This window comes from Dermacentor albipictus, unplaced genomic scaffold, assembly GCF_038994185.2.
Source record: "Dermacentor albipictus isolate Rhodes 1998 colony unplaced genomic scaffold, USDA_Dalb.pri_finalv2 scaffold_46, whole genome shotgun sequence".
NCBI classification, from domain to species: domain Eukaryota; kingdom Metazoa; phylum Arthropoda; class Arachnida; order Ixodida; family Ixodidae; genus Dermacentor; species Dermacentor albipictus.
The window spans coordinates 520,795-536,872 of NW_027225600.1; the positions used below are offsets into that span (position 1 = coordinate 520,795).

A 16,078-nucleotide genomic window follows, 5' to 3' on the forward strand; every position below is an offset into this window, starting at 1 on the left:
GTATCAAACCCATCATATTGTTAAGCGTATAACCCACCTCGGCACCCTAAAGTACATAATCTCAAAAGAAAAAAAAAATGCACATATAACTCAAGGAAATAACTGCATACAACAGTAAAATGTTTTTAAACACCGTCTACATTCACAGATGTACAATTCATCCACGTCGTATCTTTGGCCAGCGGCTTTGTTCCCTACCTCTTTGGCGAGCTCATCATGATCCGGGTTCTGGCTTACCGGTGCTGTGTGCACTATTTGCTTATTACAGTAAAAGCTTGTTAATTCGAATTCCGTGGAGATGCTACAGAAACTCGAATTATACAAAATTTGAACTAATGAAAGGCAGAGAAAAAAAATCGCTTGGTTAAGGCGCTTATATAGTCCGACGTGGCGTCGGGACGCGCACACACACACTACGTCGACGTAAACGACAACATCTATACTTTGCAGCGCTGGAGCAGCCTGCGTAACCGGACGTGGCCAATGTGGTCCGATGTTCCCGACATCGAAATGGCTCTTGCTCCATCCACGCATTTGTCGCGACGACTACTGCGGAGAAAAAAAAATGACGCAGTTTCGTCCGAAAAGCGAAGCATCGATTGCGATAGCAAATTAGTAAATAGCTATATGAAGTAAGGATGGTAGCTTTATGGGCCTTACAAACTTGTAAGCGTTCGCTTACTAACTAAATTAACAAGTACAGTGTCACGCACGCACACGTAAACATGAACAAATCTCGCTCGATGACCGTAATAACTTGCTCAAAAACGCTGGAGTGAGGAATCATGGCAGTAGCAGCGAGTGAATTGACCTTTGTACAGCTCTCGCTTCAATGCCAACGAAATGTAGAAAGCACATCGCATATGAAGCTACTGGCACTATGCACACTGTGCAAACATCGCAGATCACTTTGAAGATGAGGCCCATGCCTATGCCCACGAGGGCACACACTTTGCCCAGGTTGCAGATCGCTTTCACGATACAGCGCCCGCATGGCCACGCTGTAAGTAGCAGCCGCCAGAGAAGGATGTCCCTCCCTCCCTCTGCCTCATCACCGTGCCTCACACGTAACAAGAAAGGGCACGCATCCGCCTCGCCCCGCCTTCGTCACTCACGCATGCGAGATTGAGCTGCGTTCGCCGGCCTCTCGCACGCTTTCGCTCGCACATACATCATATGGCGCAGGGCAAAGATTTTATTGCCTTTGAGCTTTATACGGAGCCTCACGGGTAAGAAGCGACCTACAACAGAGGCGTTGGCCATGCCTTGCCAGGTGCAATCTTGCCTCTTTCCAGTCAGGCCTAAACAAAGGGCTGTAGATGGAAAGAGCAAATATGCGCGGCCCGTGTGGCAACTCTCCCCATCCATGATGGTGCGGAGTTCGAATTATTGGTGGCGCTGCGGATTTCAGTGTGAATTAGCAGGATGTGTTACATACTGCTTTCAATGCATAGCTGGACGGACTGCGGCGGCTACTTCGAATTATCTGAAATTTCGAATTAACGAGTTGTGAATTAACGAGCCTTTACTGCACTAACATGGTCAAAATGCAAAATGGCAAGTCGATAGCAGGATCAGAATGGGCGGCCATGAAAGAGGGGAAACGGGAGCTTTAACATGCGAGGGGTGTGAGAGCCTGAGGTTCCCTGGCAGATTTATTTATCTATTTATTTATTTATTATACATACTTTCAAGGCCCTAAGGCACTACAGAAAGGAGCGGTACATAACAAGCAATGTAATATGCAGACAATGGTATGTAGGCAACGTTAAGCGATAGCGTGGTAGACTGCTGTTTTGAATGACGTTACAACTGTGATCTGAATGATGGAAGTAGGAAGGTGGTTCCAGTCGACACTTGTGCGGGGTAAAAAAGAATCATGATACTTGTGTGTTCGGGAGGTTGGGACAGCAACTTTATATCTGTGGTCAGAACGGGATGAAGTGTAGGAAGGTGGGGTGATAAGTTGATTCTTGAGCACCTGGTTTGAGTGATAAACCTTGTGAAATAGGCAAAGACGAGCACATTTGCGGCATAATGAAAGATTTGGCAGATTCAGGGTTGTTTTCATACATGCAACACTGGAATGGCGGGAATAGTTAGATAAAATAAAGCGAGCTGCTCGATTTTGAATTGCTTCAAGCTTTACGGTTAGTGATGCTTGATTGTTATCCCAAATGGCAGATGCGTATTCAAGTTTTGAGCGAACTAGGGTTTTGTAGAGTGTCAATTTTACCGAAGTAGGAACGGCAGAAAAGTTACGACGAAGATATCCTAACATACGATTAGCATTAGCAGTAATATAATTAGTATGCAAATTCCATGAAAGATCATTAGTTATGTGAAGGCCAAGATATTTGTGAGCGTTAACAGATGCTAATGAAGTGTCATTCAGTACATATCGACACTGATTGCTACTGGTTGTTTTATGTGATATGTGCATCGATTTACACTTGTTAGCGTTAAGTTTCATGAGCCATTTTTTAGACCATAGTGATACATTGTGAAGATCTCCTTGTAGTTTATCTGAATCATCAGGGTTAGTGATCTTTCGGTATATATTACGCAATCGTCTGTGAACAGATTAATTGATGATGACTTTACACAGTTAGGGAAATCATTAATATAAATCAAGAAGAGAAGAGGCCCAAAGACGGAGCCTTGTGGCACTCCGGATTTAACTTTTGACAATGCAGATGAAGAGTTATTGGTTGTGACATACTGAGTTCGATTAGAAAGAAACTAACTAATGGAACTTTAGATAGCGAATAATTTTGCCTTAACGTGTGGCTTCACAGCAGTGTGGCACACACTGCTATGAAGCCATACCTCAAGGCAGAATTCACAGATAACCCATACTCAGACTTTACTGTTAAATTTTTAAATATTTGGTGTAGGTTATAGGTGCAAAAATATGATATTGAAATATAAAAGTAGCTTGTGTGAATTTTATCATACATCTTTAAAAAATTCTTCCTGCTAGTTAATCTATAAATTTGAGAAATAAATCATGTATAACACTGCTTACATAAAAATGTTTGTTGCTTTAATGTTACTTCAAAAATTAATTGCTTGCTTTTTCTCAAAATAAGTCACTGAAGAATTTCAATCTACAATTAAATAATGTGACCTAGAGAGGACACATTTCTTGAAAAATTTGAACCTCAAAGAGTTAACGAGGAAGAGGTGCCCAAAAAGCTTGCGTCCCAGTGGAGACTACAGCAGCCTTGGCTGTGCTCGAGTTCTAGGAGGGCACACATGGCATCAAAAAAGTTTTCCAGTGGCTGCAGCTAGAATATGGAGCGCAGACAAGCAAGCACCTTGAGCAAGTGACCTTGAGGCAAGTATCTTACAAGTACAGATACAAGCTCTTGACAGCTTCAAAGCTGAAAGGAAAAGGAGAAAGCTTGAAGCAATAGCCGATAAGCAGTGTCTGGTTGCAGAGGAGGGCCCAACCTATGTAGCATGGGCTTTGATTGATCGCCATTGACACGGAAATAAAGTAGCACATTATGAAATTTTTGAATTGATTTTTTTTTTCAATTTCTTCGCCAAACCCCCAACAACCAGGAAAACTATCTTTTTCAAACTGTGTTGAAAAAAACATGCTTTCAAGATGGTTTTTACACTGAAATATTGTGAGGAACAAGACTACTTACTTCTTGAATTTGTAAATTGCTTCTGTTAAGATGCGTTATAGTTCGATTGATTGGACGCTCAGATAGCAGAGCACGTAGCGAGAGGACACAGAGCTTCGGCAACACAGACACAAGGCTTCCAACAACACGTTGTCGTCGTCTTTCTCAAAGCAATGCCTGCTGCGCGTTCTTCTCCAGTACAATTGCCTCCCCGGAAAAGAGGAGCCGTCTCGGCGACCTACGAGCAAGATAGCACAGGTGGATCAAAGTACGGCTAGAGCCACTGAATGTGCACGATTTCGTGCCCTCGGCGGCGCTTATCGGAAGGTGGCTCAAGGGGTTCTACCAAGTAGTTCACAGGAGACGTTTGACTGACGACACGGTAGGGTCCCTGGTACTTGGAAACAAGCTTTGGTGAAAGTCCAGGGCTGGTAGCGGGAACCCAAAGCCAGACTAGCAAGTCAGGGGCATAGGGTGCCAGAGAGGAGGGAATATCCCGAAGGTGCTTCTGTCGCTGCTGATCGGCCGAAGTAAATGTGCGGGCGAGCTTTCGGCACTCTTCCGCGTGTGCAGCAGCTTCGGACAGGGTAGTAGCCTCCGTTGTGTCAGGGCGATAGGGAAGGATGGTGTCCATTGTACAGGAAGGCTCGTGTCCGTAAAGAAGAAAGAACGGGGAAAATCCTGTAGTGGTCTGTGTGGCGGTATTATAAGCGTACGTCACGAAGGGTAGAATTCGATCCCAATTAGTTTGGTCAGATGCAACGTACTTGGCTAACATATCGCCAAGAGTGCGGTTAAAGCGCTCAGTCATGCCATTAGTTTGCGGGTGGTATGCAGTAGTAGTACGGTGAATTACGTTGCATTCCTTGAGCAGGGCTTCTATAACATCAGACAGAAAGACGCGGCCTCTGTCGCTCAGCAACTCTCTGGGGGCTCCATGGCGAAGTATGATGTTACGCAGAAGGAACCCGGCAACATCCCGCGCAGATGCATTGGGCAGAGGCGAAGTTTCCGCGTAACGCGTGAGATGGTCTATCGCCACTATCACCCAGCGGTTGCCATCTGGAGTACCAGGAAGGGGCCCATAAAGATCAACTCCGACCCGGTCAAAGGCCCGTCCTGGGCAAGGCAAGGGTTGCAGTGGAGCAGCTAAGGCATGAGGGGTGTTCTTGCGGCGTTTGGCATGCGAGGCAGGAACGGACATATTGGCGGACGAATCGGTACATCCCGCGCCAGTAATAACGAATTCGTAGGCGCGCGTACGTTTTTAGTACTCCTGCATGTGCGCATTGCGGGTCATCGTGAAACGCTGCACATACGTCCGAACGTAGATGCTGAGGAACCACGAGTAACCATTTGCGCCCGTCCGAGAGGTAGTTATGGCGGTATAGGAGCCCGTCACGAACAGCGAAGTGGTGTGCTTGGCGACGCAACGCACGTCCAGTAGAAGGCGCTGATGGGTCTGACAGGAAAGCCAGCATCGCAACAATCCATGGATCCTTCTGCTGCTCCGAAAGCATATCCGTGGCGGTGAGGGAGGACTCGCATATTCGTACTTTCTGATAATTGGGCTGGCCTGACACTGGAGAGCGAGACAAGGCATCCGTGTCCGAGTGTTTATGGCCTGAGCGGTACAGCACTCGAATATCATACTCTTGGAGGCGAAGCGCCTATCGGGCGAGGCGACCTGAAGGATCTTTCAAGGACGACAGCCAGCAGAGTGCATGGTGGTCCGTGATGACGTCGAACGGGCAACCGTAGAGGTAAGGACGGAACTTATTTATGGCCCCAATGATAGCCAGGCATTCTTTTTCTGTAACGGAATAGTTTGCTTCCGCTTTCGTGAGTGCTCGGCTAGCGAAGGCAACAACGTATTCATCGAATCCAGTCTTTCGTTGTGCAAGAACAGCGCCAATGCCGACGCCACTGGCATCCGTGTGTATTTCTGTCGGTGCGCATGGGTCAAAATGTCGGAGTATGGGGGGTGAGGTTAGAAGACGTCGCAGCATCGTGAATGCGGCATCGCAAGCTGGCGGCCAAGCCACGAGGTCGTGGTTACCCGCGAGAAGCTACGTCAAAGGCGCTATTATGGTGGCGAAGTTGCAGATGAAACGACGAAAATAGGAGCATAATCCGATGAAGCTGCGGAGTTCTTTTGTGGTCTTTGGTCTTGGAAATTCGGCAACGGCTTGGAGTTTGGTTGGATCTGGGAGCACACCATCTTTCGAAACAAGGTGGCCAAGGATGACGAGCCGCCGGGCGGCGAAGTGACACTTCTTCAAGTTGAGCTGGAGTCCAGCATCGGCAAGGCAAGTGAGCACGCATTTGAGTCGGAACAGGTGAGAAGAAAAGTCCGGGGAAAAGATGACAATGTCATCGAGATAACAAAGGCATGTCTGCCATTTGAGGCCCCGGAGTATGTTATCCATAATTCTTTCAAAAGTTGCAGGCACATTGCAGAGGCCAAAGGGCATCATGGTAAATTCATATAAGCCGTCAGGCGTAACAAATGCCGTTTTCGGACGGTCTGCATCAGCTACCGGGACCTGCCAATAACTGGAATCGTAAGTCTAAGGACGAAAAGAATTCAGCGCCTTGGAGGCAGTCCAGTGCGTCGTCGATACGGGGAAGAGGATATACATCTTTCCGGGTTATCTTGTTGAGTCGTCGATAGTCCACACAAAAACGAATTGTCCCATCTTTCTTTTTGACCAGCACTACCGGAGAAACCCAAGGACTGTGTGATGGCTGTATCACGCCGCGTCGGAGCATGTCTCCTACGTGCTCGTCGATGACACGGCGCTCCGTCGCGAACACACGGTATGGACGTTGGCGTAGCGGCGCGTGGCTGCCGGTGTCAATGTGATGAACGACTGTGGAGGTACGGCCTAAACATTGTTTCTGGAGGTCGAAAGAAGATCGAAATCGGTTAAGAAGGTTGACGAGCTGCGTGCGCTGACTCGGAGTGAGGTTGGGGTCAATAGACGGAGCAAACTCTTGGTCACATGCAGGCAGAGGCGCAGAGACAGGAAGAGTCATGGCGTCAACGTGAAGAGGAGTCGAGTCATCAGGCACATCATAGACAGAGCTCGTGTCGAATTCATCAGCAAAACTGAGGCACTCGCCATGATGTAAGCTTGATGGACACGAAAACGGATTCGAAACGTAAAGTGCGCTGGAGCCCTGGCGAAAGGGGAGGATGGCAAAGGGAAGCAAGAAGGGATGACGGCGTGCAGCAAGTTGAGATGGCGTGAAAAGAGCTGTGCAATCGTAGAAAGCAGCACAGGAAACGGGTACAAGGGCGGAAGAGAAAGGAGGGATATCAGTGGCGGTGGCAACGAACACTTGAGGAGAAGGCGGAGGCAAATCTTCAGAAAGACTGCCGCAGAATGGAGTCAGCGCAAGTTCTGCACGGGCACAATCAATAATAGCGTGATGAGATGAGAGGAAGTCCCATCCTAGAATGATGGCGTGAGAGCAGCGGGGGAGAACAACAAATTCAATGTGGTATAAACTGTCTTGTATGGCGACACGGACGGTACATGTTCCTAAGGGCTCAATAGGATCAGCGCTTGCTGTGCGCAGCGAAATGGCAGAAAACGGCATGACGACTTTTCGGAGCGTACGGCGAAGCTGGTCGGCAATCATCGACACTGCAGCACCCGTGTCGACAAGCGCGTGAACGGCGATACCTTCGGCAAAAACTTCAATGACGTTCGTTGGGAATAAACGAGGGCTTGAGCAGTTCGAAGAGGTCGCAGTTCTTGCCTCCGGAACTGCGCCTTTTAGTTTTCCTCCACAGCCGGAGGGCGGCGGACGATGGGGGACAGGGAACGTCAACGGGGAGATGGAGATCGTCGAGTGTTGAAGTTTTGGGGAACAGGAGATGAAGGAGCGAAGTGCGGAACTGGTGGTGAATAGCGGGACTCGGAGTCAGGAGCATTCCCTTGAAGTCTCGCAGTATAGGGAGGATACCAACCTCGCTGGCGGCAGAACCGTGCCACGTGTCCAGCAAAGCCACACGCGAAGCAGATTGGCCGATTGTCTTGGGTACGCCACGGATTATCAACAGGGGGTCTAGGTAGCGGAGCACAGTTTTGGGCGTAGGGGCTGCGGAGGCGCGCAGAAGCCGCTTCTGGGCACGTAGTTCGCAGCTGCAGAAGGCGAGGCGTAGAAGCCGCTTGTGGACATGTAATGCGCAACTTCAGGCTGAGGTCTTGGCCTGGCAACGACGGCAGTGTAAGTGAGCGGGACTGTCGCTGAAGGTGGCTGGTTAGCGAGAGGTAGTGCGTCGCTGACTTGTTCATGGATGACGCGTCGCAGTTCTGGGGACAAAGAGGACTCAGACGACTTGGTAGCAGGCAGCAGTGACAGTTGGCACGCGACTTCTTCGCGAACAAATTGCTTGATTTGGTTGAGGAACGAAGAGTGGGCGGAAGCAGTACCAGAACTGTCAGTTAAAGCCGAAACCGCGTCGTCCGGCGCGACAGCTCGGCGCGTGGTAAGGCGCTGTTTGCGGAGCTCATCGTAGCTCCGGCACAGTGTAATGACCTCGTCGATTGTTTGAGGATTTTTCACCAAGAGCATTTGAAAGGCGTCATCCTCTATGCCCTTCATGACATTTTTGATCTTTTCGGAGTCGGGCATGGCGGGATTAATGCGCCGGCAAAGGTCAACTAAGTCTTCAATGTAGCTGGTGAAGTTTTCACCCTTTTGCTGAGCGCGACCACGCAAGCGTTGTTCTGCGCGAAGCTTGCGTACAGCAGGGCGACCGAAGACTTCTTTGAAACAATGGGTAAATGCTGTCCAGGTGGAAAGGTTGGATTCATGATTCCGGAACCAGAGATTCGCGGCTCCAGAAAGATAGAAGATGACGTTAGTCAGTTTAGCTTTGCCATCCCACTTGTTATGCGCACTCACGCGATCGTATGACGAGAGCCAATCCTCCATGTCATGGTCGTCGTTGCCGCTGAAGACCGGAGGATCTCGTTGGCGTAGAGCACCGGAGCAGACGACAGGCGGTGCCATGGGAGGCTCAGGCTGCGCAGCGTCCTGAGGCATAGCAGAAACGGGAGGGAGCGTCCGGCTGCGGAGTTCCAGGTTTGGGAAGGGCCCAGCACGTCCACCAAATGTTAAGATGCGTTATAGTTCGATTGATAGGACGCTCAGATAGCAGAGCATGTAGCGAGAGGACACAGAGCTTCGGCAACATAAACACAAGGCTTCCAACCACACGTTGTCGTCGTCTTTCTCGAAGCAATGCCTGCTGCGCATTCTTCTCCAGTACACTTCAAACAGGTAAAAATTTCTTACATACACCGACAAAAAATAATAATAAAAAATTAAGACATTCCAGAGATGAAATGTTTATCAAAAAACTAAAATTGGCAAGTGGCTGCCCTTATCTTGTACTATACTCATCAGATCTAACAAAACCTTTTAAAATCAGCTCTGATTATACACCACTGTCTTAGAAAAATGAAAAACTATGTGTTTGATCATATGGCATGGGCACATGCTCATAGCAGCACTTCCATGTATGTGGACTGAGTCAATTTCTCCAGTTTGTTAAATGAATTGTTTGTTACCCGCCTTGGTTGCTCAGTGACTATGGTGTTAGGCTGCTGAGCACGAGGTCGCGGGATTGAATCCCGGCCACGGCAGCCGCATTTCGAAGGGGGCGAAATGCGAAAACACCCGTGTACTTAGATTCAGGTGCACGTTAAAGAACCCCAGGTGGTCGAAACTTCCGGAGTCCCCCACTACGGCGTGCCTCATAATCAGAAGGTGGTTTTGGCACGTAAAACCCCATAATTTTTTTAAATTGTTTGTTAGCTAAAACTCAGATAAACTATTCATTTCACATGACAGTTTATTGCTTTCACTTATCATCGTGGGCTGCTGCATCATATGGTGCCATTTACAATGTACCTGCACAATTTTTTTCGCATTCAGTGATGATGCAGCTGTACACGTCTTGCAGAAAAGATCACTTTTCTCAAAAAGCAGTCGGAAAAAAAAAAATGATTCAATGCTTGACATATTGTGCCTCCTGCATCTAGATTTATATTATACCAGAATATTTTAGCTAATCCTTTCTGGTGTAGTTTATTGTCTCTGGTATAATTTCAGAAGCAATGAAAGCCAATGTTCACGAGATTGGACACTGGGTTCAAGGAGGCTATAAACCGCACATAAATTATCTATTAAAAAAATGAATACATATATCTTAATTATTTTTAAAACAATAGTTTTCCTTAAGCAGACACACGTAGCTACACAATGTGATGACCATAAATTTTTTTTATTAGCACAAAATTAAAATTAAATTGTGGGGTTTTATGTGCCAAAACCACAATCATAGTGGGGAACTCTGGAAATTTGGACCACCTGGGGTTCTTTAACGTGCACCTAAATCTAACTACACGAGTGTTTCTGCATTTCACCTCCATCGAAATGTGGCCGCCATGGCCGGGATTCAATCTCGCAGCCTCTTGCTTAGCAGCCCAGCAGCATAGACAGTAAGCAACCACGGCGGATTGCACTAAATCAATGAGATTTCAAATATGTTCTAATGGCTGGAAGTGTATTCCTCCAAAGTTCAACAGAAGTGGCACGCTGGTTCAAACGTTCCCCCTTCAGGATAGCATTGCCCCTTAAGTACGAGGCTGGCATACTGACACAAGGAGATGAAATGGGGACAGGGTTGAGATGTGCACAAAAGGAGCAGGGAAAAAAAAAAGAAGGGAGCCCAAGTGGTGAAATGACTAGGTCAGCAATGTGCTTAGTTAAGTCAGTTACAGACTGACAGCACTCACTGCCTGTCTACCTGAGGAATACCAAAAGTGTTTGTCACCAAATTTCACTTCTTCCTGATGTCAAATTGTACATGGTATGTAGGTTATAGTATGTGAGAGCGCTCACACCACTGTAAAATGCCACCATATTTCGGGCATCACAGCAAGCCACTTATGGACTTGAGTACTGTGGTCAATATCACTCACCAGCAGTCCCATCATGTTGCGCAGCAGTTCAGGTTTGTCCGTGAAAATCTGAAACAAGAAACATAAATGTGTGGACATTGCCATAAAAAAATTTACCCACATGTGCCGACTCATTGTCCTAGCACACACCAGCTTAGGACAAAAGAAGAAAATAACAGGAAAAACAGCACACTGTTAAGGTGTTACTGTGACTGCAAGCTGCATTCACCACCATTTAAGTGGCAGTCATCAGTAACAGGTGGCCTGCGTGAAGCTTAAGCTGATTTTTAGCAGCAAAGCCATGCCTTCAAGACCACTTTTAAAATAATTTAAAAAATGTTAGGGGCGTGCAAATACTAAAATATCACCAAATCAAATCGAATAGTGAACGTTGGAATAAGTCTACTAGCAAATAAATATCTGCTATTCGATTTTTCAAGTATTCCATACATTCGGTGCAGAAACCAGTGCAGTGACACATGTCACATGCTCTGTGGAGCCCCCTCATGCTTGATGCCACCCAAGTGAGCATTTCACTATGTTTTTGCTGCAAAAGAAGCACCAAGCACACTACAGACGAGCCACCCCAGCTGAGCGGTAGCAGACTTTGTCACTGTGAGCATTTCCAGATGTCAACCCGATGTGGGGATCGCACACACAGTGCCCATATTCTGCAATCCGCAGAACAGTGCCGCGTAGGCCGGGTCTGCCTCTGTCGGTACAAGGTTCGTCCGGGTCGACAGGACCGATAGAAATGATAACACAACGCAGACAAAGGGAATGGCAGCAAAAGTAGCACATGTTTTGCAAAGCATAAAAGAATATGTAAAGATCGGGCCGATTAGCAGCTGATAGCCATGCAGATCATAGATAACCATGCAGATCGGTTTCTCAGCAGCAACTAAGGCTGCTGAGAAACCTGCTGGCTTCAGGAAGGGATACTCTACAATGGATCACATCCATGTCATTAATCAGGTTATGGAGAAATCCGTAGAGTACAATAAGCCTCTCTATATGGCTTCCATAGATTACGAAAAAGCATTTGATTCAGTAGAGATACCAGCAGTCATAGAGGCATTACGTAATCAGGGAGAACAAACCGCTTACTTAAATACCCTGGAACATATCTAGAGAGATTTCACAGCCACCTTAATTCTACACAAGGAAAGTAGGAAGATGCCTATAAAGAAAGGGTTAAGACAAGGAGACACAATCTCTCCAATGCTATTCCCTGTGTGCTTGGAAGAAATATTGAAGCTATTAAACTGGGAAGGTTTAGGAGTAAGGATCGACGGTTTGCTGATGACATTGTTGTATTCAGCAATACTGCAGACGAGTTACAACAAATGATTGAGGACCATAAAAGGGAGAGTGTAAGAGTGTGGTTGAAGATTAATATGCAGAAGACAAAGATAATGATGAATAACCAGGCAAGGGAACAAGAGTTCAGGATCGCAAGTCAGCCTCTAGAGTCTGTGAAGGAGTACGTTTACCTAGGTCAACTAATCACAGGGAACCCTGACAATGAGAAAAATTCACACAAGAATAAAAATGGCTTGGATCACATATGGCAGACATCGTGAGCTCCTGACTGGAAGCTTACCGTTACCATTGAAAAGGAAAGTATTCAATCAGTGCATTTTACCAGTGCTGACATATGGGGAAGAGACTTGGGGACTGACAAAGAAGCTTGAGAACAAGTTAAGGACCGCGCAAAGAGCGATGGAACGAAGAATGCTAGGCATAACGTTAAGGGACAGAAAATGAGCTGTTTGGATCAGAGGGCAAGCGGGTATAGACCATATTCGAATTGAAATTAGGAGAAAGACATGGCACTGGGCAGGTCATGTCATGAGCAGATTAGATAACCATTGGACCATTAGTGTGACACAATAGGTACCAAGAGAAGGGAAGCGCAGTAGAGGACGGCAGATGACTAGGTGGTGTGACGAAATTAGGAAATTTGCGGGTGCTAGTTGGAATCGGTTGGCGCAGGACAGGCATAATTGGAGCTCGCAGGGAGAGGCCTTTGTCCTGCAGCGGACATAAAATAGGATGATGATGATGATGATGCTATGTCTCTGAAGTCTTATAAAGCATGGCTGTGTGGTGCAACAGAGAGCATACGCTTCATATTTTCTAAATCCATTTGTATTGGACAAGTTCAAAAACCTACTACAGTGAAAATATCTACACCGTGATAGTCACCCGAATTATATATAATTATTACTGCAATAGAAATTATATGGACACTCTAGGCTAACTTACATGGTCATTATCAGTGTTAGCATTGCTATGGGGTTCCATATACTAATGTCCAAGTGCGATAAGATGCTCTAGCTGTGAGGAAAAGCATGCAAGGGTGAGTTGAGAAGGATGGTTACTTGATGTGCAGTGCCTTCTCATGCATACAAATATTCCAAATTCGGAGGAGGTGCATATTGGTGCAGGCCTAGTGCAACACCTGTGATAAACGACAATTTGGTGCAGCATGAAGCAGGATTTCCTTCACGGCGCAGTTTGGCAGAATTGGCGCAGCACTTCCACCACTCTAGGAGACTCGTGAGAGTCTGCAGCACCATATTTTATTGCCCAAGGTTTGTAAGCATTATATTTTGTGAAAAACTTTGATATTAAATATTTGTTTAGATATCTGTCTTTCTTTCAAATATTTTTTTTATTTGATTCGAAATCTACTATTCGGTATACGCATACTCTGTACTCTATAGAGCTCTGGCATAACAAAAAGAAAAATTGAGAACATTAACTTTTCCATATACATAACCTAATGCATCGTACATTAAAGGGACACTAAAGGGAAACAATAAATCAGTTTAGACTAATAAAGCATTGTTTGAGAAACCTGCAGGCAGTCATTTCAAGAAAATAGTTTGAATATTAGATGAGAAAATGAAGATCGAAGTATCAGTATTTGAATTTCGTGCCGAAACGCCAGCGCCGGTACGTCAGCGTGACGTCAGGGATTCCAAAGTTTGTTTTCGCATTTGGGCCGCGTTGGCTGAATAAAGGTTCCCAAAACTTGGCATGTTTAATATTTAGTTCCTTTACAACACAATGTAGTCAATCAGTACCGCTATATATAATTAGTAGACCCTAGAAGACGCCATCAAAATCCGAGACGTCACAGCCCCCAGGTGCAGGAACTCAAGTAGGCGTCGCCACCCGCATTTCGTTCTTGCGCTTTTTCTGGCTTACCAAACATCTTATCGTTGTAAGAGTGGTGTTTTTGGTGTTGTAGAACGGTGATTTACTGATGCAGAAGAAATCGCTTTTCACTTTAGTGTCCCTTTAAAGACAAAAGAACTGGAGAAGATGGAGATTTCAATCTAATGCCCAAAAATTGAACTGTGAGCTACAATGATACCCTGGCGGAGGGCTCCAAATTAATTCTGACTGCATGGCATTCGTTAAAGGGCCCCTATCAGGCCCTATAGCAAAATTTGGTTATACACTGGAAGTTGTTATGTGTCCTTTAGGGAGCATTCTGCCGCTAAAATTTTTCAAATCGCCTAATTTACAGCCGAGAGCGATATATTTCAGTGCCGCGAACCCATGATTTCAGCAGGCGGGCTCCACTGCCAAGCAAGACACTCTCTCCCCTCATCCCGTCTAGCTACGCAAGCGAAATTCCTTCCCTGCGTTCTCCCATACCGGACCTCGAGGATCGCGTGATGCATACGTCACAGGCCCTGCCTTCATATTTTTTTTTGCTCCTTGCCTTTTTTTTTTCCGGCGCTAGGTGCTTCCACTGACAGCGTCGCACGCGAGCTGTTGTCTTGTTAGCGCGGCACACGATTTTGCACGCTGTGCACAAGGAAACATGACTAGCGGTATAATTCAGTGCTACACGAATATTGAGGCAGAACAAGCGGATCGCAGAGCATGATCACGCGCTGGAACACGGTAGAAAATGGCATAGTTTTGGTACCTGCGCACGTGACCGCACGACCGTGGGAACAAGCAGACAAAACGGAAGTGCATCTCTCTTGCTTCGGTGTGAAGTAAAAGAAAAAACATGCAGACATTCTGTTTGTGTGTTTTATTATTTCTCTAAACTTCAATTCAAGCAACAGATCACACAGATAACAGATTTTCTCTTGAATAATTCTCGAAGTCACGTGTCACCATGAGCGACGTCACACTGTGGACACGACTACAGTAAAACCTCGTTAATTCGAACTCGGTTAATTTGAAATCCCGGATAATTCAAAGGTTTTGTGTGGTCCCATAGTTTTCAATGTAAATTTGACCGGATAATTCAAACGGGCAGCCTAGGCCAACCCAGTTAATTCGAAGATTTGGGGTGCTACGCGGCAATTCCTGATTCCCATTTCACCACAAACCCGACGAAACGATGGCCATTTGGAGCCGCGAGGTGACGCCACATAGCAATCGTGATTATTTATAGACGAAGCACATGACCCGCAGTACTGCTAGCACAAAAATCAGTCCACGGTACGCCCCACACACTGCCAAAACACCCGCCTGCAGAGGAGAAGACATGCCTCACGGTAACGCGGCGGGCATACCGGTTTTTGTCACATGCTCTCGTCCCCCACTCTGCGCACTCCTCACAGTCACAGCAGTCACAGCGTGAGTGCGTGTTCTGTGCCGCTGCCACTGCCTGCCATTCACCCATTCTCTCTCCGCGCCTGCGGCAACGTGTGTACGCGCAACGCTGGTCTGTGCCGTTTCTTTGTGTGCGGTGGTTAGGGGTGTTGCGGCTAGCGTGGCATTTTCTTTTTTTCTTTTCCTGAACTGTGCAGAAGTGCCCGTGAGCGAAGATGCCAAAGTATAAGACTTTAACGCTGCAGCAGAAGTTCTGCTTGATCCAAGAAGCGGGTAAGAACACGTGTTCCAAGACCGAGTTGGCTGAAAGGCCCAGCGTGCCCCTTTTGATGTTGTCCACAATATTGAAGAACAAGTTGAAGGTACTGGAGGCCTACAGCAAGACATATTCTTCGAAGCGGTTGCGAGTACGGGCTTCCACGTACCAAGATGTGGAATCAGCTTTACTTTGCTGGCTGCAGAAAACAAACGCAGCCCACCTTCCCGTCAGTGGAATGATACTGCAGGAGAAGGCCAACGACTTGGCTTTACAACTTGGGCAGGAAGAGTTCAAGTGTAGCAATGGATGGTTCAGCCGTTTTAAAGAGCGAAATAATTTGACCTTCGTAGCCATCTGTGGCAAGAGCGGCAGCGCAAACGAGAGCGTCGTCAATGACTGGAAGAAACACACGTTGGCTGCGTTGCTTAGCGAGTATGGCGCATGCAGACCATGTGGCAGCCCTTTTTTGCAAGATGCTGCCCACAAAAACGTTCGCAGCAAAGGACACCACGGTCAAGGGTTGAAAGCAGGGCAAGGAAATAATTACCATTCTGTTCAGCATGAATATGTACGGTAAACACAAGCTGCCGCTAGTCGTAGTTGGAAAG

At 46.8% G+C, this 16,078-nt stretch overlaps 1 protein-coding gene across 2 annotated transcripts in view; it reads right to left on the minus strand.

Annotated features, from left to right (window-relative positions):
• Positions 1-16,078, minus strand: part of LOC135913909 (protein zer-1 homolog) — a 201,627-nt gene that overhangs the window by 71,813 nt on the left and 113,736 nt on the right. For both annotated transcript variants that reach the window (XM_065446597.1, XM_065446596.1), the window contains exon 14: positions 10,643-10,690. In XM_065446597.1, the coding sequence (XP_065302669.1) occupies positions 10,643-10,690 (48 nt within the window). The remainder of the gene's footprint in view (positions 1-10,642; positions 10,691-16,078) is intronic.